The sequence below is a fragment of the Plectropomus leopardus genome, chromosome 10 (genome assembly GCF_026936395.1).
Source record: "Plectropomus leopardus strain MGB_pleo_1.0 chromosome 10, ASM2693639v1, whole genome shotgun sequence".
NCBI lineage: Eukaryota > Metazoa > Chordata > Actinopteri > Perciformes > Serranidae > Plectropomus > Plectropomus leopardus.
Window position 1 is genome coordinate 24,993,849 of NC_142185.1, and position 25,910 is coordinate 25,019,758.

Sequence of the window (25,910 nt, forward strand, 5' to 3'; positions counted from 1 at the left end):
GTAAAATGGACTGCAGCGATATAATGCTTTCTGACCTGAGGACAGGACAAAGTGCTTTCAAGCGCCTCACACTCACCCACGCACACTCACACTGCGACTGCATGTAAAAACTCGAGTGGACAGAAATCTAACTTGCCAGTTTGTTGTACTGATAAGTACTGGCCCAGATTCAGCAATACATGGGACCTTTGCTGAATTTTTTCACCCATTACTGTCTTTATTTCCTGTGAGAGGAAACTGGGGCACAAAGCAGCATGGAACCATTTACGATTCAACTCTGCCTGGGTGAATGTCGATAACACAACCACATTAAAACAGTGTAAATAAGGAGGAAAAGCTGGAGACAAAAGAGTATCAGACTAACCAGTTTTTGCCCTTATTTCAAAAAAGACAACATTGCTACTAAGCTGTTAACAATTCTAATAAAAGTGAATATACTACTAACACAAGAACACCTGGAGTCGCCTGTCATGTTGCTTCTTTGCATGAAAACACGATTTTTTTTTGGTTTCCAACCAGTGGCAGACTTGTTGGACTCCCTCTTTCCTTCCTTCAAATTCCTGAAAAGGTCAGCGCTATATTTGCGCATATCTCAAAACTCATTAATATCATAAAAGCTAAGTTTAAGGGTAGATGTGTTTCTCCTTCTGACCAGAAATGTGTAATTTTCTTTAGCATGCTTCTGTGCCACACCTTTGCAAAGTCTTAAGTACAGTAACACTCAGTGCAACGCTCAGTGCAGACCATAAACAGAGGAGGAGCCATGCGACTTGGCTATATACATGCCAAAATAATGCTCCTAAAACCGGAGTAATACCAGCATATCATAAATGTCTTAGTCAGAAAATGCTAAACTCCGAACAAAGCCTGATTGGAAATATTTAAATGGAATATGCTTTTTATATGATCCACATTGCATTCTGAATATTGTCATAGTCTGAATAATGAGAATAATACTGGTGTGCATTTAACCGTAGCCATTGTGGACTTAGTGAAGAGGAAAAAGAGCCAGAGACTGTAGACGGGATGAAGTAATCATGCTCTCAGCCAATCAGATTCTCTATTCAAGTGTGTGAGTACTTCCATTAGCCCCTGACCTCACCTATTGCTCATCAGCTCATCATGAAAATGTTCTCGCCTATTGGATTTGATCAGGCTTTTAACACTGAAGAGCTACTGGCTGGAAGCACACTACTTAGACTCAAATGGAACTAGGCCATAATGTTGAAGTCGATATATAACAATGTCATGGGCACAGAGGTAATCCATCTTTTCAGCACGACCATTAAGCTGCTGATTTCTCCACTAATCAATCTACTGATCATAGAAAAGCAGAGACCTGCAGTGACACAGAATAGGGCTGATGGGAACAGCGTGGCAAGTGAGGGGGAGATGCATGTTGTCTTTGCACACAATGAGCCCTGGTGAGGCTGACAGTGGCAGGCTGTGCCACGCTGGCCCACATAAAGCCGCAGAGTTTCCCCGAGGGCTGGTGTCCACAGAGAGAGGAATCAGACCCCCCTCATCTTTCTCTACTCTCTCCTCCCCCCTGACTCTAAATGAGTCGCCTTTCAGGGCCACACTGTTACTATTTTTACTACAATTGAACTTCTTGATCATTCTGTCTCGTTACAATTTCTACCACGTGTTTCTATTTTCTTCCCCATCTCCGTCTCTCTCTTTTACTCCCTCTTCTACCAGCCTGATGAAAAAGTCAAAACTGATGCTAGAAATGTCAAAACATGCATTTCTGTGCACCGCTCCATCCTGCTCTTTTCCTCTTACAAGAAAGTAGAACAAGCTGTTCATTTTTGCCTGATTACTTTACTTGAACTATAAGCCAACACTTAGCAATTTCACTCAATCTATAGTCCCCTTTATACTGCCTGTTCAAGGTAAGTATCGTTGTTATGCCACCTCGTCGTTTTGTATAAAAAGTACAAGCACAAAACTGGGGGACAGAGTTGTTTCTAGGGATGCACGATAATATCGGCACGTCATCAGTATCAGCAAATATTGGCTTTAAAATTCAATATTGGAATCAGCCAACATGCTGTGTAAAAAGGGATTAAAAGTAACGCTATCTCACTCTGTCAAGGCTGCCTTTTGGGCGTCACATCTGTAGCATCTGTATTCTCGAGGTGATAATTTTGTGCCCCTACCTCCAAATTCAAAATCATTGAAATGAACAAGATCATATGCTGTTGGAGAGCCTTATGAGATAATTTGTCTCACTATCAGTCAGAGTAAATTAAACCAATTTCTTGATGCCTGAGTGACATAAACAGAGATGTTTTGAAGTTGCGGCTGAATGCTCAGAGGCGACAGCTGCACCAGAAAGCTCACCGGTAAACATCAAAATAACAACACACGGGATAATTGTGTTGGGAAACAGTTAACGGCACAGCATATTGGCATGTGAGGGAGCTATGTGCACCACACACACACACACACACACACACACACAGTATGCACAGCTGATTTATTTTAACACACACTATGCTGTAATGCTTAAGTGTGTGTACATATTCTTATCACACTGGAATGAAATGTTTGTATTAATAAACAGATAATGTTAGTAAATTCTTAAACAAAGAAAAACCAGTCGATTCTTTTTTCATTTAATTGATTGCTTGGTTTGTCTGACCCAACACAAATCAATTCAACTACTACAACTACAAACAGTAAAAAAGGAGCTCATCATCATGTTTTCGAAGTGTTCAGACTGATCATGTATAGTAAAAAAACAAACAAAAAAAAAACTGTGTTATTTTGACTGATCATACAGTCAAAATAAAAAAAAAACAACAGAAAATATCTGATCAACAATGAGGAATGCTAGACTTTTAATTTTACCAAACATCTGAATCATAGTTACAATGCTTGTTTCCATGTTTTGTTTTTTTGAAGAGTTTTTGATACTTGATGCCATGTATACAGTTCTGACATCACTCAAAATTAAGTGTCTTAATTTGACAAACTGCATAATTATCTAATCTTTATTGTTTTTTTAATTATTATTTTGTAACAAGGCAACCTATTTTTAAACATGTGTATTCTGTGTTTCTCTGAAATTACATGCTGGTCCTGTTTTACCGGCCTTTGTGACAGGGAAAAAAAAAAGCTTGGACACAAAGTCAGGTTTGCTGCAACGTGAAGAGGAGACCTTTACAAATGTCACTGGGTGCATATGACATCCTTCTCTTCTATGTAATTTCTTTCTAAAATTTCCTTTGATCCTAAATATTTTTAAGCTGGCTATTAAGTGAAAGGCCCCTTTATTGTTTTAGTATCTTATAATAGCCTCTTTAACATTTCCTGCCTAATTCCATAAAAGTTAAAATAATCTTCAAACTATATACATTCATACTATATGCACTGAGAGCCCCTCTCGTAAATTGGCAGCTATGACTACATACACAGTCTAATGTATTCAAGTCATGACTGGGCAATGAGACAGTGTGCTGACAGCTAAGAGCAATGGCCAACTCAACAGGATCCCTGGAGTGCACAGTGACAGCTCCCTGCAGAGACACAGTGAGGGAATCATTTTACTTCTGAGAAGATTCACACATGCATGCACACAATCTTACTGCTGTTTACGACCACATCTCCTCGACCAGGAAGAGCAGAGGCTGTAGTGGTTCGTGTAGTACATGTACCCGAAATGTTGTGGTGCAAGGGTCACCGTCCACTGCAAGCAGCCACACGCGGTATACACGTGTTTAGATTGAGGCGGGCGATGTGGAACCAAGTTCACAAGCGTGAACGTTTCCGCCTTCAAACTTTTAACTTTACGACGCTGGCAACATGTTCTGAAATTGGCCGAACAAGCTGATTGGCGTCAGTCACACACGCACCTTTCTTTGTGGGTTTTATGGTGATGGAGAAGGTTGGATGTTGTTGTGGTGATGTCTTTGATTTTTGTGCTGCATGGTGCTGTTCTCTATATACTACCGTCACTGACATCATAATCCTTAAACCCAATTTTTATTATTTTTGGACTAGCCCCCTCCATGACAGCTGCTTTGCGCATTGGCCTTTGGTCTGCCGTGTCCGAGTTGGTTTCCCAGTTTACGTGCATTGCACTAGCAATCACCCAATCATGTGCCAAGAACAAAACTTTTCATTAACCAAAAAAATGCAAATAATAGATTTAAAAAAGCCATGTTCTTCAAGTCATCTGTCTAAAGTCTAAGTCAAGTCTCAAGTCATTAATACCAAGTCAGAGTCAAGTTGAATCTTTTATCATTTTTAATTAATTCAAGTCTCCAAGTCTTAAAATTTGTGACATGAGTCAAGTCTTGTAATTTAAGTCCCCCAACTTTGGTGAGCACAAACAAAATGCTGGAGCTGGAAGACCCGCCTGCAGGTCCTCAGTCAGCTACATTTACTGAAAGAGACTTATGTATAAGACGAGGAAGGTGTATCTGACTGTTGTAGGATATATAAATGAAACACGTCCACCGAACTAAAGCACATTTAACAGAATCACCCAGATGTGCCGATCCCGCGGATGATAAATGTTTGGGAACTGTGAATGCTTAAATATAGCCAAGGTAGAACTATTTGTAACACCTCTTCTAATGTACAAGTTTTATTTTTTATTAATTTATGTATTTTTGTCTTCTAAACTGAAAAACATAACAGATGATTATCAATTTAATGGCCTGTTGTGACCTGTTGCCTTTTGGGAGTGTTTATTCGGTGTTCATACAGTGTACAACAGAGGACTTTAACATCTTACTATAGAAATATTTTATTTTAATGATGAAATTGGCATTGGGCAGTATGCTTTTAGTAAACAGCAAAAGGATTTTGTCCGTCTTTTGCATTTCTGTCTGTCTGTTCAGAATTACGGTTACACCCCTACTACTGACAGTAAACTCAAACACACAGGGGACCTTTTAACCTCTAAGCAGAGTGAAAATCAAAATTCGTCTTACCCAGTGTGTCTTTGATGTTCTTCACCAGTGAGCCTTTCTTCAGGCTGTTTTTGCGCTCCACATAGTTCGATGGCACATACCCTGTTTGGTTGGCAGTGTTGCGGACACGCCACCAAGTCTTTGAGTCGTCCAGGAGGAAGAGACGCTCGTTTTTACGGATGTCAAGTTCCTGGTCCTGCTGGGCCGTGTAGTCCCACTTGGCTACAACAATCACCTCCTCTGTCATCTTTCATGGAGTCCTCCTGTAGAGACGAGGAGAACTGGGGTGAGCCAAGAAGTTACATACTTTACAAACCGCCACATAAAAGTATACAGCAGCTTTAGAGTGATTATTAGCAATGGAACAACTTATCACAAGGTAAAGATTAAACTAGTACGACCTCCTCACAGTGTACCTTCACCTTCATTTGTGCCAAATTTAAAGAAATTCCCTCAACATGTTCTTAAGATATCCCATTCACGAGTATGAGACAGATGCAACTCCAACGTGACCTTGACTCCAGACCAACACCAAAATCTAATCCATTAATTGTTAAATCCAAGTGAAAGATTGAGCCAGATTTGAAAAAATAACCTTTAGCTGTTGTTGAGATATCGCTTTCACAAGCATGAGATGAATGCAAGATCACTGTGACCTTGACCTTTGACCACCAAAATCTAATCAATTCATCCTTGAGTCTACTTGAACGTTTGTGCCAAATTCGCATAAATTTCCTCAAGGGGTCCTTCAAATATTGTGATCATAACAATGAGATGTACAGATGTACGGACGACCCAAAAACATAATGCCTCAAACCTCTGCTATTACTTGTGCAGAGGCATAAATACAAGTTACTGATCCTAATACACAAAGAGCCTTTTAAACATTGTCACATCCTCATAATATCCACTAGGGGGCAGGTATGTTGCTATTAGGTACTTGAATGAATTAATGATTAATTCATTAAGAAACACTGTGTGTGAATGAGTTACTGAGTGGAAGTTACACTGGTCCATCCTGGATTATATTAGTGCATAAACAACTCTTAAAATCAGAGGGTGACGGGAAATGCCTAATTTTAGAAATAAACTCTGTTGGAAGAAGCAGGATTTGACAGCCAGGCTCTTAGCATGTGGTTTGATGTGGGTGGAAAGGTGACTGAGATTCTAGGCAATAACAGCGGCATGGTGTAAAGGGCCAAAAAGAAGGATCAATGTCGTTTTCTCTTTTAACTGTAGAAAATTATGAGCCCATCAGTCTTATTTCTAATGTGCAGGGTAATTTCAAGGTGTGTGTGCAAGGCTCAGTTTTGCTGTGACAAGTGACAAGTCATTACAAATTAATCCATAGCCATCCGTGCACACAATTTTTAAACCGCTTATCCCAGCTCACACTGAGCATTAGACAAGTCGCCAGTCTATCACAAGGCTAAATTACATAACCTAGACCTAAATATGAGTTAAAACTTCAGGATAATATGCAGTGCCCCTAAACTGGCACTAAAACGGATAAATCGTCACATCAAGATTATGTCAAAATCTCACATTGCTGCACACATGATCATCCCTTTGTGCAACGAATATAAAAAAAATGCAGGAGTCACACAGCGCAAAAGAAAACCAAGAAAAACCAACTGTTGCAAACATGATAAGGCCGTCAGGTTTTAGGACAGAAACAGTCACTCTAAAATTCAACATTCAGGCCAAAAAAAGTCCTTCTGAAAAGGTTTCTTTGGTCAGGAGCAGCACAAACACACAAAATCAATTTATGTGCTCATTCAGCATGCTCTCTCTCTCTCTCTCACACACACACACACACACACACACACACACACACACACACACAAACACACATTCGGAAAGCCTCGCCTATTAGTTTTTGAGACAGACAGTGAGCGATTACATGCTCTATTTCACCGGGCCTTAGGTGAGGTGATTTGACATGGGTTTGTTGGACCACCTCAGCTGCCGAAGAATTACACATAATCTGTTCACAGGACAGCCATACGGAAAAATGGTCTATTTGGGAACATGCATGAAGGGACGGGGAAAGTTTGATGCAATTTTAGTTTCTGTGAAAAACCTTGTCTGTGATAAAAGGTGTCTCATGGTATGAGAACTATCCGAGCAATCCGGTTTATATTTAGCTCACCGCCGAGTTAACTGTCTGCAGCTGGAAACAAGATCACTGGAATAAATAAAGAAACGATGCAGATGAAAAGAGGCTTTCTCTGAAGATAAGGGACAATTTAGAAATACAGAATGAATAGTCATGTTTTAAAGCCTTTGCGTCTGCAATTGCTCAGCCTGAATGATCAAATAAAACAGTCCATTTCATATCTAATCTCGTGTGAGGATATCAGTAGCTATTGTGGGATGCTGTGATTTATGGCAACACCCTTCAGGAGTCTGACAGTTAAACATCCCCTGCAACACAATTACATGTTACACATACCTTTTATAGAGCTGTTTAATAACGTGCCAGGTTAGGACAAGGGATGCACAATGAGGCCGTTTTTTAGCCTATACCAGCAATTCATAATAAGATGACTGATAATTTCACTTTTTTTATAGTAAAATTAAGTTTGTAGCATGTAGTTTATGCACACCTGTGACCAAGAAAGGCTCAAATGTAGTGAGAAAATATGGATGATTTAATATTTCATTGCTCTGGCCTAACCAAGTCTAACTGGCAACACCATTGTTAACTCAATAAAAAGAAAAAACTGCTCTCACTCTTCAAATGTTCTTTTTTTTTGCAAAATACATCAAAAACTTCACAAACATACTATGGCTTATATAAAATTGTTTGCATAAGATTTTAAATGAAATGCTTTGACCATCTGTCAAATCAAGATTAATAATTTATGTAAAGTAATTTAAGTAAAAAATTAAAGTGAAGAAGTAAAGTAGAAAAAAACATGTTTCCCATTCATGTATGTGTATTTATTTCTGATGGCCTGCGACAATATCAACACAAACCTGACAATTTCTTTCTTTTCCAATTCTTTTTCACTATTTAAAATGGGTATACTCTTTATTGTAGACCTGCACGCAGTGTATCGATCCGCTCATCACCTCCTTGTTCTGCTCGCACTCCCTCTCTGTTTATCATGAAACAGTAACATGCCCCGCAGTCCGCCTGCAAACACACACACACACACAGTAAAAGGACTAACTGTTAGGATCATGCGGTGAACGTTGCTGTTATTAATGTGTTCAACAACAGAGTCGAGCCTTTTTGTTGTTCGTGTGGTTTGTTGGGACCGTTTAACAGCTCAGTGTTGGATGTTGGATGCCGCTGTGTTAGCTAGAGGCTTACTGGGCAGATTTTGAACTGACTATTCGTGAGGAAGGCAGCAGCTCCAGCTACGGGCTCCCTGCGCTGCATCTAAACAGTGAAATGGCTGCAAAAGAAAGGGATCAGACCCCCGTCACGACTAAGTTGTCTTCCTCTAAAACGGTTTGGCTCTCTAGTAAGCAGACGTCTTCTTTTTTCTCCATGTTTATTGAAGATCTAGATGTTTCATCAGATGAGTCCATCGTAGCTACTTTGGCTTTGCATTATAGGCTCTATTTATCAGAATAATAAATAACATAAATTTCCAATTATCAGCCAATAATCTATCAGTCCAATATATATTGTGCATCCCTAGTAATGACATTTATAACAAATATTAAGTTTCTGCAGCAAACATTGTTGAATGAAAAAAAGCAATACTTATGGTGGTCTAAAAAAAAGCAGGTGGGCGAGTCTATTCTTATTCTGTATATGTGCCCACAAATAGAGATTTTTCCACAGGCTAGACACAATAAAAAAAAAACACATTTACGATGCATGGGGATTGTATATTCCCTTACTCATGTTGTCATTTCCATTTTATTCTTTAATGAGAGGGCAGAGCACAGATAAAGCATAACCACAGAAGAGAATAATGACTCATGAGAAGTGTAGCTGCACAAATTAGACCATATAAAAAGATTCCATTACTGGTGGAAAGATTGATATCTTCTGTGTAGGCTACATTTTATGAAATGCAAATGGGAGCACTCTGAAGCGCTGCCTGTTTTTTCAACCCAAGATATTCAATCCCACTTCAATTAGGCCACAACCACAGAGACAGCGCAGCCATCACTGAATACATTCTTACAGTTACAGTCACAACCAAAAGCAGGGTTGTGTGTCACTGCATGAGAGTGTCTAATAACTGCTTTCTATATCTATGACAAGCGGTAAAAAATTCAAGTGCAATAGCTTGCATAGCACAACGCTGCACTTGTGAATATGCCTCTGCTTGCCGTCACTAAAGCTGTCAAACTGGATTTCTTTACAGGCCGGGACAGGGACAGCAGAGGAGGCCGGGGAGGAGGGAGTTGTGCAACGCCACCACAGAGAGAGTTTATGTCAAGTTCACTGTAAGTTTCTTAACTTTCTATTTTGTGGCAACTTTTACTGCAGCAACTAAGGCAGCAGAGTGAAGATGGTGGTAGGGTCAGTTCAACATGCAGGACAAGACAAGAAACAAAGCAGCTGTGATTCTTTGGAGAGCACCGAAAATAAAAGTGGAAGGGCAGATTTATGACAAGAAGAGGGACGGTGACGTCAACTCTTCCAGGAGACAGGAGGTATGTGAACGTGCTGCAGCCTCTATCCGCCTCAGGCTACAGCTGCTGGATTAGACCAGGCTATTACTTTCCTTCCCCTTTATTGCATTTATTCCTCCTGGTGAGGATGGATGGATGAGCAAACCTGATGATGTCTGTTGAGAAAATGTGCCGTGTTATTTAACTGTCACTACATTGAAATACAATGCAGAGCAGAATTGTCAGTGGCATTCAGTCCTGGCTTTGGTTTTATTGTTGTGTTTTGGGGTCTTTTTGTGATTTAAAAGATTCCTCCAGTATAAGGTCACTTTCACACCTGCAGTTCAATTCATTTGTTCCAGACCAAGTTAGAAAAAAAAGCATTTTTGCCTCTTTAGATCTGATCTGGTTTGTGATCACACTGGCTTTTAATAAATGAATGAAAGCTGCAAACATGATGTCATACAGCATATGAAGTCATCTGACAGGTAGATTATTTAGTGGCTGGTTTTGATGACGTCATCCTTTATCATCAATGCTACATTCATACCCCATATTGAGACAATTCTGATGACTAACAGCAAGCCATGCTGAACTTAAAGCCACAATTGGTAACTTTATAAAAATAACTTCAGCACATCAGCCAAGCATGTCAGGGATTTGTAGCAAATATCCAAAGCAAAAACAGAGAGGCAGGAGAGAAACCAAACTCCAAACCAGAGATTCAGTTAGAAGCCACTAAAGTATTAAAAACTGAACACACAAAGACTTTACATTGCCTTTTTCTCGAGTTTACCAACACACATGCTGGTCTCAGGAGGAGAAGGGGGGTCATCGGAGGTTGGCTGCAGTCAGGGTCAGCTGCCGTTGGCAAGACCTCACCACTACCTGCTTGGCGTGTCTTAACTGATAATGGAAAGATTAATCAGCGCAGCATGACTTGATTCTGCACGGTCAAAAGTGATGATGGAAAAAGGGTACAAGACCTTAGATCCTAGTACTATTGTTTATACCAGCATAATGAAGCCAACAAAACAGGCGAACTTACTGGAGTTAGTTAAACCAAACAGGTTTGGTGTGAAATCACCCTATTAAGTGATCACAAAGCACAATAAAGGCTTCCACAATCATTCTAGTTTAATGTAATTCCTCTCCACTTGTGACTTAATGTAAATTGGCAGAATAACACATGATATTCCCCCATCCTAGCATGGGTACTTTGCCTCCCTACGCCCATAATCAGATTTCTCTGTCTCCTTGACAACCTTGCTCATTAGGCAGCAATGTGAACGCCACTCCAAATCAAGACCATCCTCCTCTATGGATAATCATATATGTCAAAGTGGCAGCTATACCATTTCTCATTCTGATGCCAGGCAACATGCCATGCCAATGAAATCCACAAGCGACAGAAATCAAACCGAAAGTCTCTTATTATACCATATGTGCTTCACTTAACTGTGGGTGAAAACTGGATCCACTAATGAGAGCATTTTATGACATTCCTCATTTAATCAGAGCCACTAACTCAGTTTCCTTGATACAGTTAACAAACAGGTGGTTCAACAAGAAAACGCTTTTCCTGTGGGAGAGCACACAAACACACGCAAAGGAAAACAAACAGATTTGAGGCCAACAGGGTTTAAAAAAAGAGAAAAGCCTGAGAGCTCATGCTCCTCGTGACCCCCCATTCCTCTGCTGAGAGAGTTAAAAGAGGAAAGATGAGCGACAGACTGCTGAGCTGGGCTTCACCAGCACTTCACAACACCCTTCACTGAGGGGGGAACGCTCACAGGCTCTTTCAACACCACACAAAGAGAGAGGGAAAGTAAAAGAGGATTATAAAAAAGAGGGGATGTTTAAAGAAAAAAAAACGTCTGGCAGAGCTTTCTGTGTTTGGCATTCAGGTCAAAGACGGACACAATTCAGCCAATGGGGGGACATTTCCACCACCTCCCCCCTTCCACTTCAGGCTGTTTGCAGCAGTTGCTTCTCACAGGAAGGAGGACTGCTTTACTCCCTACTGGCAATCAGTCTGAAGCATTTGGAGTGGACTGAACAGCCTGAAACACGAGGAAGCCAGGCTCACTCTGTTGCAGCCACTGTGGACACATCTTTGTGATTTAAAGAGGACTAATTGTCTTCTTCATTGATTTGTCTCCATCAACAAGAAAACAGTGCATAATTATATGCTTCTCACATGCAGTCAATGTTAACGATGTTTTCAACATGTTCGGCTGCTGCCGCTAAATGATCCTTGTAATAAACAAAGCCAAAAAACATGGAGTGGCATCTATACTGTGAAAAACTCACCGCAACACACTCTCAATCTGTCACTCACACACATATGGTACATCTGCTGCCTCCGTCACACTATCACAGGCCCTAAACTGAGGGTGTGGTATATGACATAAGCTTTCTCTGTGATGAGGTTGGTGGTTGCTCTTCTTCAGCTCCAGGGGAGTAAATGGGTGTCATATAAGTGGGCGTCATAAAAAAAGCCCAAAAACCACCTCAAATACTACAGGGTTTCTCGCTGTCAGTTCAAAATAGGTCTGAAAAGAAGGCAGACCACACAGATCGAGCCGGGGTTGCTATCTCCACCACAGCATGACTGCAAACACAAGAGGCTTCTTTATCAACTATTCCAAAAACGTGGTAAGAAGCACAATCTGAACCAGAGAGCAAACACAACCTCGAAAAGGAAATGAAATACATAAGAAGTCCAGTTCCGTATCGATTAAAGAAATCTGATCATCAGATATTTACAGATATTTATATGAGTATGCTTACCTGCGTTTTTTAAACATGGTAAACCCTGCTGAAACAGGAGAGAGATTTATTTCCCATTGTCTTTAGACCAGACCTCTGCAAAAGACAAATTTGGCTTTCTGCATGTTTTTTTGTACTGGTGTGCTACTTTCGCCGCCACAGATGGGCTGGAGAACAGGTTTGTAAACAAAGAAAGCAGCATGAAGGCTTTTGAAAATGTTACTTCACATCTCTTACTTATTCAGTCTCACTTCATTGGTGCTGACTACATTTCAAACAATATGAAGGCCACTCTTGGGTGGAGAACAATGGTATTTTGTGGCAGTTGATTATTGCATTGCTCCGACAAAGAAATTATCACATCCACTCAGGGTTGTATTTCCACCAATGCTGACAGAAGCCGATCAGAGCTGGAGCCAATAAATACAAGAGTCGTTGATTATAACATTTTCCATTTAAAAAAAAAAAAAGCCAGATGTTAGTTGGTGTTTTTTGTACAGTGGTTAAGGAGCTATATTGCCAAAAACTGACAAAATATTTTTATTGCACATTTACATTTGAAGAAACAGAGCAGTGCTTTCACTTCCATGCTGTGTTACATTGCTGCTAATGTCTAAATATGTGCATTAAAATAAGACTGGTCCTCATTCCTAAATACAAAATATAAATACATTTCTAAAAACTGTTTACCCAAATTTAGATCAACAAAGCACTACTTTAACTTCATGCTGTGCTACATTCCTGCTAATCAAGAAATCTTTTGAAGACTCCCATAAGACTTAAAATAAGGTTCTTGTCCAACTGAATTCAGTAAATCTCCTAAAAGCAGAGTACAATCTGCAGTGTTAATTGGATCTCGGGGTAAAAAGATTGCCTTCGTTGCACCGCAGTTTGTGGTGTTTTTTCAAGTGGTTGAACAAGTTAGTTGTGTTTCATTTCGGCACAAAGTCTCGAGCATTCTTTGTTTTCTCTTAACATCACTTGCCCTAAATCCAAAACACTTCCAAACAACAGATGATGATCTGTTTTAAGGGACTAGATCCTCACCATCTGTGCCAGACATTTAATTTTCGTTTTGCCTGTCTGCTCCCTGTTGTATATAACTCTACCCTGGATTGCAGCCGCAAGATTCAAGAAAGTCATCCACAGGCTGCCGCTGCAGGGTGCGAAACACAGCAGCACCACAGTTTCCGTGGCTTAAGTTTAGTAAACATGTGCTTTGATATGCAGCAGAGTTTTATAAGAGTGGAGCGTACATTTCAGATGTCAACATCACAATCTGTATGTTCATTTAACTGTAGGAAACCAGTGATCACGATTAATAGTCAATTCATTACGCAGCCCTACTTTAACCTGAAATTACTAAATGCGAATTATGTTGTGCACACGAGTTATTATGCTGTGCAAATTAAACTGGTGTTGTATCCGCTTTCACATTTAAGTTTCACACAGTCATCTAAAAACAGAGAGCGTTTAGTCAAAGTTATATTTTCGCCTCAGTTAAATTCTTGCTTCTCTGGCACAAAAACACCTGATTGTTCTCATGAGTCTCATGAGCTGAGCCGGATCCCGACGCTCAGCACACAGATGGCACTGACTTCACGAAAGAATAGCACTACTTTAAAGCACCAAACAATATCCAGCATGTTTACACATAATTTAAGCTTACAATGTGGGTATTAGTAAGTATACTGATCACTAAAATTATTACAGTTATCTATTTTCTAGAATTGCTATGTTATAAAAGTGGTGGGTTGGGACACTAATACTTTTAAGGTCTTTAAAGACAGAAATGTGACCATCTCACTCAAAATCTAAATCTGTAAAGTTCTGAAAGCTTGCATTAAATGCCTGGTCAGATTTAAATCTTGTTTTCTTATTCTGTGATCACGTAAATATAATTTATTTTAGTGAATTATTAGTACAGCTGCTTGTATTTGAATAACATTTTACAGTTGAAAACTCTGGCTTCTCTTTTGTAGAAAAACATGTTTGTATTTTGAAAAGCACTGGGGGAAAAAGTGGCATTTGGTGCCACAAGTCTGTATTGGCAAAAAATCTTGGACACTACAAGGCTTTAGTGTTAAGCAGCCAACCCAAACTTGTGCTTGCTTTTGAAAAAAAAAAATGATAATAGACAAAGTGTTCAAGTCATTTCTCACAACACACCTCTCCTCCAACGTCTGAATAGTGAGGATCTGTAGCTTTTCTTTGTGATACTAAATTGAATAATTTGGGGGGTTGGATCGTTTTTCTAACAAAACAAGCAATTTGAGGACGTCAGTGCTCCAAAATGGTGTCCATTATTTTCTAACATGTAATACATCAAAATTTAATAAAAATTGAAAAGCAATTAAATCAAAAAGAAAAAATGATTGTTAGTTGCAGCCCTATTGTACTGTATGTGTTTTTCCCCATTTAATACAAATATATAAAAGAATCTAGACAGATCAGGTAGCAGTTTTACTAGTTGTTGCTATGTTGCACTTTGACACACTTCCAGAGACAAATGCCCTAAATCTTAACCTGCCTAAATGGATGATGACAGAAACGTGGAATTTCCGTCTTTCTTTAACCGGCCCTTCCTTCCCCCAACTGCTCTTTACAAGCAATTTTTCACATGTCACTTTCATTTTCGGTCATTGCTTCAGCCCTCCTCTCCTGAGGAAAGCCAACATTGTTGAGTGAGTCTCCATGACAACAGTCACTGGGTGGTCCCATTTTCTCTGACAGGGGCGTTCCCAAAAGAATCTGACTTTATCCCTTCACTCTTCGATTTTCGATATTTCTTTACAAAGGATCAACTTTCATTCTCCAAAAAAGATATATGTAGGCTCTGCACCGACAAGGTGGTGGTTCCACAAAGGTTTTCTTTCCACTATTAAAGCCAACAAATAAAAGAGGGAACAACATCGACAGGGGTGTCCCGAAAACTGACCCATAATAATGGATATCATTTTTTAAAAAGTGTTACCAACGTATTTTGTGGTATTTAAGTGACTGTTATACCATGCACATTTTGTCATCTATGGTATTGAAATCAACTGTATAAGGCTCCAACTATTATTTTCATTGTCGATTAATGTGACATTTTTTCTCAATTAATAGATTAGTTGTTTGGTCTATAACATGTCAGAAAATGTTGAAAAATGTTAATCAGTGTTTCCAAAAGCCCAAAATGATGTCCTCAAATGTCTTGTTTTTTACACAACCCGGAGAAAAGAGACAGAGAAATATGCACATTTAAGACGCTGGAGTCAGAGAATTTTGACTTGTGTTTTTAAATTTCTATAAACAATTAATTGATTGTCAATTTAGTTGGCAATTAATGTTACGGTTGATGGACAATTGAATAACCGATCAATCACTGCAGCTCTACAACCACATTAGTGTGATTAGAAAAACATATTTTAAAGTATTTATCAAGTTTCATGAGAAACAAGGTTTGTCCAAACAAACAAAAATTGACAACCCCTGTCTGTTTCCATTGCTTTAAGGCTCATTTTAATGACAGATAATAATTGTGTAAAAATTTCATACCCTTGCAACCCTAACTGCATGTTAAAATTAAACAGTAATATGCATTTAACAGCCTATTCTAATAGCAGCACTACAGTGGGATATGACTGTGCATCACCACTGTTATTTAATCCCTGCATCACACATTATCTGTGCAGGCAGATGGTAGGTATTGATGTTTTTTTTCTAACGAAGCATCAACCTCCACTCCGTAATCTGTCAGAGATCACATTATGTGAGTTGCTGTTTTAATTAGTATCTGCTTCGTTCAGGCACAGAGTAGTGCATCATGTTAATTTGATATTATTATTCCATCTTAATGATTGCACTGAAAGATGATAAACAACGCTGAATCTCTACTGCACTGCACTGCAGCTCTTTCTATATTCCTCTCCTTCTGCACAGCCATATATAGCTGACTTGAAACTTGTTGGTTGTTTTCTCTACTCCTTGATGGCCACTTTACCTCGTTCCACAACAGTACGGTGCTTGTTCGCTCTGCACACCTCCCTGCACTCTAAACACACGATGAGACGTCTCTTTGGGCAGCTTGTACTCTGTAAGGTCTATAAACACAATCCTCTCTATACAACCTCTCTCTGCTGCAAGGCATCATCTATTAACATACTTTTCCTCTTGCCCTTTTCATCCCTTTTTTAAGCATTGGTTCATGAGTAAAGAGGGAAGGACTCTATTTTTAACTCTGTATGTGACAGTCTGGTATCCATGTCTCCTGGCACAACAACAAAAGGCAAGCACTGTAAAGCACAGCGGGGCAAATGTAGTGAACACAGCTTTGATGTACAACGCTGCTTGTTTCCCTCGACTGGAGGAAAAAAAAGAAAAACCCGGGGTGATGCTGTGTTTGTGTCTGAGACACACACACACACACACACAGAGAAAGGAGGAGTTCAGAGAGAAATAAAGTATGTGTGCGAAAAACGGGTCACTTCCAGGTCAAACAACAAAGACGAAGCAGTGGCTAAAAGCTACACTTTACTTTTCAAATCAACTGTGCTACAGTCTGTAAATATGTATTTATTTTTCTATCCTGTCATCATAAAGCACAGGACCTTCTCTTTGTGTGTGTTCAGATTCAACTGACTAAACTTAATGTTTTCTCTCTCGCCAAGCTTCGCAAATCTGTGTCCTGTCAAAATATGGACAGAGACGTGACAGTAAGCTGGTAGTTTTCCTGAACGCTCACCTGAAGCGGGGGTGAATTCAACAAGACCTTCCAAAAAAAAAGTGCTACAGGCTGCGCAGAGAACAAGAGATGCTCTGTTCCATATCGAGCATTTTGGGACTGGAGGCAACAAACTGCAGTGTCTTATTGGCTCGGAAACTTTACTTTGTTGAATATGAGCAGCTTGTGGAATCAAATAAAACAAAATGCCCTCAGCAAAAGAAGCCCTTGTATCATCTTTTCTTACAACCCCCATATAATCAATAAAGTCAATTAGGCAACCCACAGGCAATGTAACAAGAGCACTCAGCAGTAAGAAGAAGATACACTTTCTATGAATGCACAGAGTGATCAGATATTATATCCGGAGTAAAAAGATGCTGTACGCTCTTCATGAATGAATGAATAACCATGAGAGTCAGGCAAGTGAGGAGGAGCAAGACTATACTCATTTTGCATCTGCAAGCAGCTTTATAAAGAGAAATACAGAAATATCGTGACCAACCGGGTGCATCTCTACAGCTGTCCAAAACACTTCTTGATGAATCTGACAGTAATCATGGATTTTTAATATGGAAATGAGTTAATTAATGTCAACATAATTTCTTCCTCATTTTCTTTGTTTCTCCAAAAGAAGATGGGATTCTGAAGTGGTCACATGAAATTAGGAGCAGATAATAAGTCACAATATAAACAAACAATGTGGTAATTATGCATGTTCTCTGTGAGAACCATGTTGCTCCCTCTGCTACACCACAAATGCTGGTTTAAGAGGGGCTAGGTATTACACTGTATTTTATCACATTAAAGTTAATGTCTGGCTCCTTTTCATGTTAAGACTAAATTAAGCACATCCATTTGAGAAGAATTTCTTATTTTATCTAAGGAAGACTCAGCCCCCAAAATGACAATTGGTGTATCAATTATTCACCCTGTTACATTAAATTTACAGTGACAACTTTGTTTTTCTCATATGCATTCAGTAAACAAAAGAATCCAAAAATTGGGAAAAATTCTTGATGTGTTGAAGTTATCGGGATCCCGGATCAAAAACAGCACAATTATTACAAAACATTTGTTTACAAACTCTCACACAATTTATGCACTGTAATCCAAGTCTCATTTATCCATCGTATACTCAGTAGTTCCCAGAAAGACAACCCTTTCCTACAGGACTGAACTGAGAGTGAAACTTAACCCATGCTCTCTTCAAAGCCAGGGTCCATTGACAAAAAGTGACTTTACCTCACTGAACACGGGAGCTGCTCGTCTACCACTGCCTTGATTCATAGTTTGTTTGTTAGTATTATTATGTGACTATAATGTGTCTAAGGGCTATTTCAGAGCCAGCAAAGTCACACAATAGTAAGAAACTACTGATCGGGGCAGCAATAGACCACCAGCTCCTGTGTTCAGCAAGGTAAAATTACTGTTTTTATCTATGGAGTCTGGCTTTGGAGAGAGCATAGAAAAGTTTCACTTTTAGTTCATTTCCCTGGCAGAAAGGGGAGGCACCAAGCAATATCACTTGGTAAATAAGACTTGGGAGTACACTGCATGTGTTGTGTAAAAATTTCTGAGCAGATATCATTATCCTGTTAAACCACTGCTATGATTTTTTTTCCCCCCATTTAAAGAGTCTATGTTCAATACAGGAATGGAAGAAAAATAGTTTTCTTCCCAACAAAAGAAGCCAAACTTCTCAAATGCACATGCTTGTTTTTTCATAACATTAAGGAGCCATTTAAGCAGGAAAAAAGGGATTTGAAATGGTAGCAATGTATCCTATTGGTTAAGTCACCGTGGCATACCATCTCAATAGTGATGAAAAAAGATTTTCACACCTGGTGGCACGTGCTATATGGGAACTCTGAACCCTAACCACAGCATCACCTTGGCTGGGTCGAAACATTTCCTGTTTAGTCAGTTTGAGACCTATAAGGGTGCAGATTGTCTTTGTCTTTTCTTGTACATAAACTGTTTTCTTGCACCTTTCTTAAGATTTGTACTCCATTCACGTTGCCAATCCATCAAATGCCACCATGTCTGACCAAATCAGAGAGTAAAGTGTTTCTGCACTCTCATGTAACAAACTCACAAACACTGCAAAAATAGAGGAACACTATTAAATCACTTCACCTTCAACTCAACAGGATGTTGCCTCATTATAAGGAAATAAAGATAAAGAATGTGGTTTCTTATTATGCAACCCAAAATATCAGTGGAAAACGTTTGCAGAACTATTTTGCTATTAACAAAGGAAGTCAATGATAAGATACTTCTTACACTCCTATATGTTACGCTGAAAATATCTGATGAGTATTTCCCTGTTACCTACAGCTTCCTCTCCTGCAAACACTTAGCCTCCAATCCACTGCAGAATACACCATTAACCCTGTGCTTTCGTAAAGAGTGCGCCTGTCAAATCGGAGTTTGAAAAAGGGGTGCAACGCTTCAATGAAGGAGTACATAACTTCTTGTCATTTCACTCTGCAAGGAAGCAATCTAGGCTACTACAATCACATTCTTCAACACACAAAAACACAAGGGTTTCACTGTGAGCCAGTTAATGCTGTTTGCTTGTGTTCATGAAATGGTGCTTTGTTTACAACTCTCATCAACAGATGCAGAACCGGCAGCATCGGTGTGTGTTTTTACTTATAAATTGTCTTGTAGTCCTACAAGCCTCCCATTACTCTCTCTCTCTCTCTATACAGCCCTGACAGCTCCTTTCCAAACTGATGGATCCTGCATTTTTCGTGGAAAGTAAATACACAGACAGTGCATAAACCGTAAAAACAAAGTCACCCTAATTATATTTAAGGGTCAGTTCACTAAAACCATAAAAAACATATTTCCCCAACTACGCCTTGTGAAACCCATCCACTCATAAAGTTTGGGTTCAACTTGTTCATGTTTTAAAATATCTGCCACCACCACAACACAGTGGAGGTAATGGAGTAAAATGTAGTTTGTGGTGCTCACAGCAGCGAAAAATTACCCTAAAAAAACTCAACAGCGATGTCTCTTTCCAGAAACGATGCCCCAATTACTTTGGATAATCCACAGACCTCAGTTTGGGTCCTTTTTTGGAATATTCATGGATTAAAAAGAGGACTGAAATAGGAAAAACAAAGCATTAGTGCAGAAAAAAAAACTTTCCTTAAGGAACAGACTAAGGGGGGGTTCTCTCAAACATCTAACTCCACACTCCCATGAAGGTTATCATATACATCACTATGCATCTGTGAGGATCCCTGCAAGCAATAAATGCCAGAAGGAGATATTTTCTCTTAATGAGGTAACTTGGGAGGGAAACTAAACAAGCTGTCTACGGTGTGCAATTGTGTTGTGTGCACAATTTGCATATTTGAGTTAATGCTTCATTTGTGATGAGTATGCAGGCAGCATCACCACTGATGACCCTGCACTGTATGAGGAAATACTTGCTGCCAACTTCATTTTAAAACTACCTGCTCTTGGGATAAGTTGCGAAAGAATATGTTGCAAAATGAGGTTAGCTCATGCAGCAACTCAGTTACAGGAATAGTCCTCTGAAACTCTCTTACCCCCTTTCTTCTTCTCTGTATAACACAAACCACTGTTGACTCTATACCAGCTTGAGCTTTACCTTTTCTTTGTACCTTCTGCTCCATCGGTCCTCTCTCTACTCCTCCCTTGGCTATGGACCTGAATTATTCTCTTTGATCAGGTGAGGCTCCCAAGAGAGAGCAGACTGATGTAGCATGAGCAATGCAGAAAGACTGGTGCAGAGCAATGCAGACCTGTTGAACACCTCTAACTGCCATCACTCAAACAGAGAATCAGATGATTTAGAGTCAGTGGATAGTCACAATGATTAATTCAATAGTCTGTGTCACAAGCAAGAAAAAATGCTTAAAGTGGATTATACAAACTGAATCGTGTAAATCATTTCCTACCAAGGGGTCCAGATATGCAACAGTTGCACGTCTTAATCCTGACTCGAAGGGCAGTCATTCATTTTATTCTTTTTCTCGGTTCAGTTTTTACTCATACCTATGAAGGGCTTACATAAAAACAGTCAGACAAAAAGTCCAAAGTCTCAAACCATTAGCTCCTTTTACACTGCCTGTGCAGGCCAGGAATGTCTCACCATTCTGTGCAAAAGGTACTATCGTGGAATCAGGGGACAGAGCTGCCTGGCCTTTAATCCGCAACAGGAGGTAGTAACAGCCCCAAAACAATGTCTGTGTAAAAGGAAGAGTCAGCAGGATGGGAGAATGGGCAGGATGGGTGACGTTTAAATGATGTGTTTTGCGTGCAACCCACCGCAGGAGGTTTAAAAAGCAGCTGGTAGCAGTTAGCAACTAACTCAAAGAAGACATACAACCGCCATAAAGGTCTGCCAATTGGGAAAACAATTTTATCTGGGAGCTCTTTACCCTCCAAGCAGAGAATGAGATCCGCCACAGGAGAAGGTAAATTCTTGTTATTGCCATGTTATGCCGTTGTTGTTTAGAAAGGGCTGCCGACATGTGTCATATATGTCACACTAGAGGCTGATGTTATTGTGTTAAATGTCTTTTTTTCCACAATGTCAGCATGCTATCTAAAATCCCACACTGGAGCGGCATGATGCCACCATTGTTTGGCTCTGCGTCAAAATGCAAAGGCGACACAAAAAAAAGAATTAGTAGCAGCCATAAAGAGCGATTTCTGTGTAATGAGGGCTAATAACGAAAGTTGCATTAAGTGACTTAAAGGTGCAGTGTGTAGGATTTAGGGGGATCTATTGGCAGAAATGGAATATAATAGTCAGAACTATGTTTTCGTTAGTTTATAGTCACCTGAATATAATAATCATTGTGTTTTTGTTGCCTTAAAGTGAGCCGTTAAATCTACATACAGAGCTGGTCCCCCCACATGCAGTCTACCATGTTGTTCTACAGTAGGCAGGGTCATTCACATTTTTGTGTTGGCTACCGCAATTCTCCTACAAGCTTCCTCACCATAAGATGCCACTAAATCCTATACACTGGAGCTTTAAAGTGGAAATAGACAAGCATTTTGCTTAAATTTATCATTATAAGGCAAGTGTTGATTGCAGAATTTAATGGCATAATGACACTATCAGCATTTAAATTGGTTCTTGGTTCATCTACAACAGAGTACAATCTCCCAGGAAAATAAAGGCTTGATTAGCAGTACAACGGAAGCAAAACAGCAAAGGAAGAGTGTATTGCACAACCAAAACGGGAAGAGGATCACTTTTGTTTGTCCCATTAGCTATCATTAGCTATCTCCAGTTACCAAAGAGTATTATTGTAAATTCTTTGCAGTTACTATCCCCAGTAGCAGAAATGGCTGACAGTGGAACAACCAAAGTAACTGTGGAAAACAAAATACAGTTTGTTCCTGTGTTGTTGGTTGATGCTTGGCTCTGAAGAAAACAGAAAGTGATCTGGTTGTCTTTGCGACAGTAGCATCAACAATATCACTTGAAAATGGTAGTGATGGGGGAAGGGGTCTATAAAATGTTTGTGAATAGAAAAAAGGGAAAAATGCCCAGTTTATTCCCAAGAAGCCAACACACCATAATCAAATTACTGTTTTTTCTGTTAAAAGTCAGGAACCAAGAGATATTTTGTTTATAAAATCATGACAAAGAGAGGCATCATTTGTTGTTATATGATGCAGATGTCTAAATATGTGTCAATCAGTGTGACAAAACACCAGTAAACCAAACTTGACTTGTTTTTAACTGTCACGGGGAGATTACAGAGGCTTGTTTTCAGCAAATGGAAAAGATGAGAATTATTCAAATATTTTCACAGAAGAAAAACATTTTTGGGGACAATTTCACCATGCTATTTATTTTCAATGAGTGACTGTTATTTTCCACAACTAACTGAAAACACAGACTAAATTTATCCAAGTTTTCCAAGACATGTGGGAACTCTCTCCAAGAAGCAGGGAGTTTTTACTGGTATCCTGTTTGGTGTTCCTCATGTTTGTTTGTCTCCGTTACATAACTTTGTGTCGATGTAAGAGCCAAAAAAAGAGAGACCCAAATTGTATGTTGGAAGCAGAAATGGAATACATGTCTTTTTCATGTACGCATGGACCACATACATGTCAGGTCTTGTGAGACATGTTTCAATATCAGCAAAACAAAACACTGCATAAGATGCTTCTTTCACATAATAAGAACTTGCTTTGTGTTGAAGAAGAAATTCACCACTGGCGGCAGAAAAAAGATATGGATTGAGTATAGGAAATAACCAATAAAAGAATGAGGGCAAGTTTATTTTTACTTGTTGTCTTTACTTTCTTTACTTTTCTTCAAATAGAAAATGACGTATGGTGAATGCACAAGTTAATATAGGTGATCTATTTAGGTGATATATCACTCTGTTATTTTTAACATGTCAGCTGCACATTTTGCAGCTCTGTAACTTTAAACTTGATGTAGCAGATTTAAATATTATAATCAAGAACTATATTTAGGTCCGACAATGAACGTGAATGTCCTGTAATGAAGGAGACGTACAAATCACTTCAGTTTTTAGACAAATCAAAGTCAAATTAATTTTATGGATTGAATAATATTTGTGGTAAAAATTAACAGACTGATCTACCTGCTGTAATGTAACAGCAGCGTTAAAACAGATTTCAGCAAATCAGAACTAACGTATGAACATAAGCGGTAATGGTATGGTATGATTTGAAGGAATTAAATCACATTTACTGTGAAATAAACCTGAAATCATCCTGATTAAAAAATACATAGTGAACTGCTAATGTATAATGTGATCTGTGGTTATAAAGAAACCAATGTGGAGCCAATGTGGACAAATTGAACAGCAAACACCAAGAGACATTCAATAGCCAAAAAAACATATGAATAGGGTAAAAAATATTCTGCATCACTGATAAACTGCAGCCTCCCGTAGGGAAAAATAAAGCTTTGCAATGCATATAGCTATACTCTAAATGCGCAACGTTGTTAGCAGGCATTTACGTAACATTACTCAACAAGTCGTAAGAAATGTATTATTAACATTTTCGGTTCATATGCTGACACTGATTATCGAGTGACGCTTCTCAGAGAAGCTGTAAAAGACGCTTTTCAGCTGATTTCAAGCTGAAAGTCAGAACAGAACCTGCTCCCGACCTGTTTAAGTTTGACACCTAAATTACCACGGTGATCCAGCCAGGTCAAAAGAGAGTCACCTTCATAGTACAGGAAACCCTGGCTTTATACTCCACAGACCTCGCTAAGGCATTAATCTCGCTTTGTTAATTAATTAATTAATTAGTTAATTAATCTCATTAATCTCACCCCCCAGCTAATCACTAAGAAAAGGCCATGTTTGGTGTTGGTCTGATGTACAGAACTGCAGATTCAGTTAATAATCCTAAAAATTCAAAACAAAAAATCATCACATTGCTTTCACATCATTTGATAAACAGAGTTGATTATAGCAGTTTTTCAGTCCCACTTGTAAACATGTTTTAAGGTCGTGTTTTGATTTCACCTTTAAAATGCTGAATATCTGTTTTTTCAATTTAGCTTCTGGCGTTAACTGCCAAAATTCCAACAGCAAGTCCAACACGAGGAATGTAACACCTGGCTAAATGCTCTCTGTCAACATGAACATCTTTCTGAAACCTTTAAATCATATCAACAACTTATGTTTTGCCCTTCAGCTGAGGGCCAAAAAAATGTTGCAGATGATGTTATCTCTGTGCCATCGTGGTTATCTGTGGTCAGTAGGATTTCCTCGCTTGACATTTTAAGATACACTTAAATGCCTCTACAGTGATTTAGCGTGACCTGAGCATAGGATGGCATTTCTGCTTCTCTGACATGCAGATGATATCACTTCACTTCCACTGAACTGCCGCCACATAAAACACTAAAGCACCACATTAAGCATCTGCCCGCAGCTCTCCCTGCGCTGCCGAGGACGACCGAGGTCGCACTCAAATAACTGTAGTTCTGCCAAGCCAAAACAGCCGATAAGGTAAATAGATGTCCTGCAGCAAGTGTGTATGATTGTGTGTGTGAGAGAGCAAGAGAGAAGAGACTCCACAGGCCAAATACTGTTTGTGTGCAGTCTTGAATTCTCTGGAGAACCCTGTGGCACTCAGAGCTATACATCTCATAAATAAAGCAGGATTTCCTTCAGCTGCAGCCATGTGTGTGCGAGTGTGTGTGTGTTAGTGTGTGAGGGGGGGGGAGAGAGAGAATAAGAGAAAGTGTACAGAAGGATTAGAGAGGACCTATCATATTGCTCCATTCAGCGACTGAATCAGCTACCAAGCACGCAGCAGCACATTTCAGAACAAATAAATGAAGACATAATATCTTCATAGCCTACATGCTCAAAAATACATGAACTGGTGATAATCTGTTTTAAAATATTAAAGATATTTGGAGCAGAAATATCAAAAATTGAGCTGTTGTTTCCAGAACATTAATGTGTCCTCATACAGATTTCATGAGCACTGAATTACCAGCCACGACTAACCAGATTCGTGTCATTCAGAGAGGCTGTCACATGACTTTTGCTTATTTTTGAAAAAACCTCTATATGCACAGTTACTGGGGTTCTCTCAGAAGCCACACTAAGACATGATATGAGCTAAGATATGAGCTAGACTTTTACATTTAAGACAACAAAACTAAGAGCGGCAGCTGTAACCTAAATATTTTAAATATTTTAAAATTCCTTTCTTTCTCTACTAGAAGCGTGTGATCACCAGAAAAAAGGTTGACAATGGCCATTTCTGCAAACCACAGATACATTACATTTGCACATTTTTAAGTAGTCGATAAGTAAAAACTTCACATTTCAGCTGGTTAGCATTTAGTCAAATTTAGGCAGAAAAAAACACTCGGTTATGGTTAGGAAAGGATCATTTTGGCTTAAAATACC

At 39.2% G+C, this 25,910-nt stretch overlaps 1 protein-coding gene across 1 annotated transcript in view; it reads right to left on the reverse strand.

Moving 5' to 3' along the window:
* Positions 1-25,910, reverse strand: part of nck2a (NCK adaptor protein 2a) — a 49,543-nt gene that overhangs the window by 9,283 nt on the left and 14,350 nt on the right. The window contains exon 2 of the mRNA XM_042494816.2: positions 4,947-5,188. Within this exon, the coding sequence (XP_042350750.1) occupies positions 4,947-5,172 (226 nt within the window). The 5' untranslated portion in view covers positions 5,173-5,188. The remainder of the gene's footprint in view (positions 1-4,946; positions 5,189-25,910) is intronic.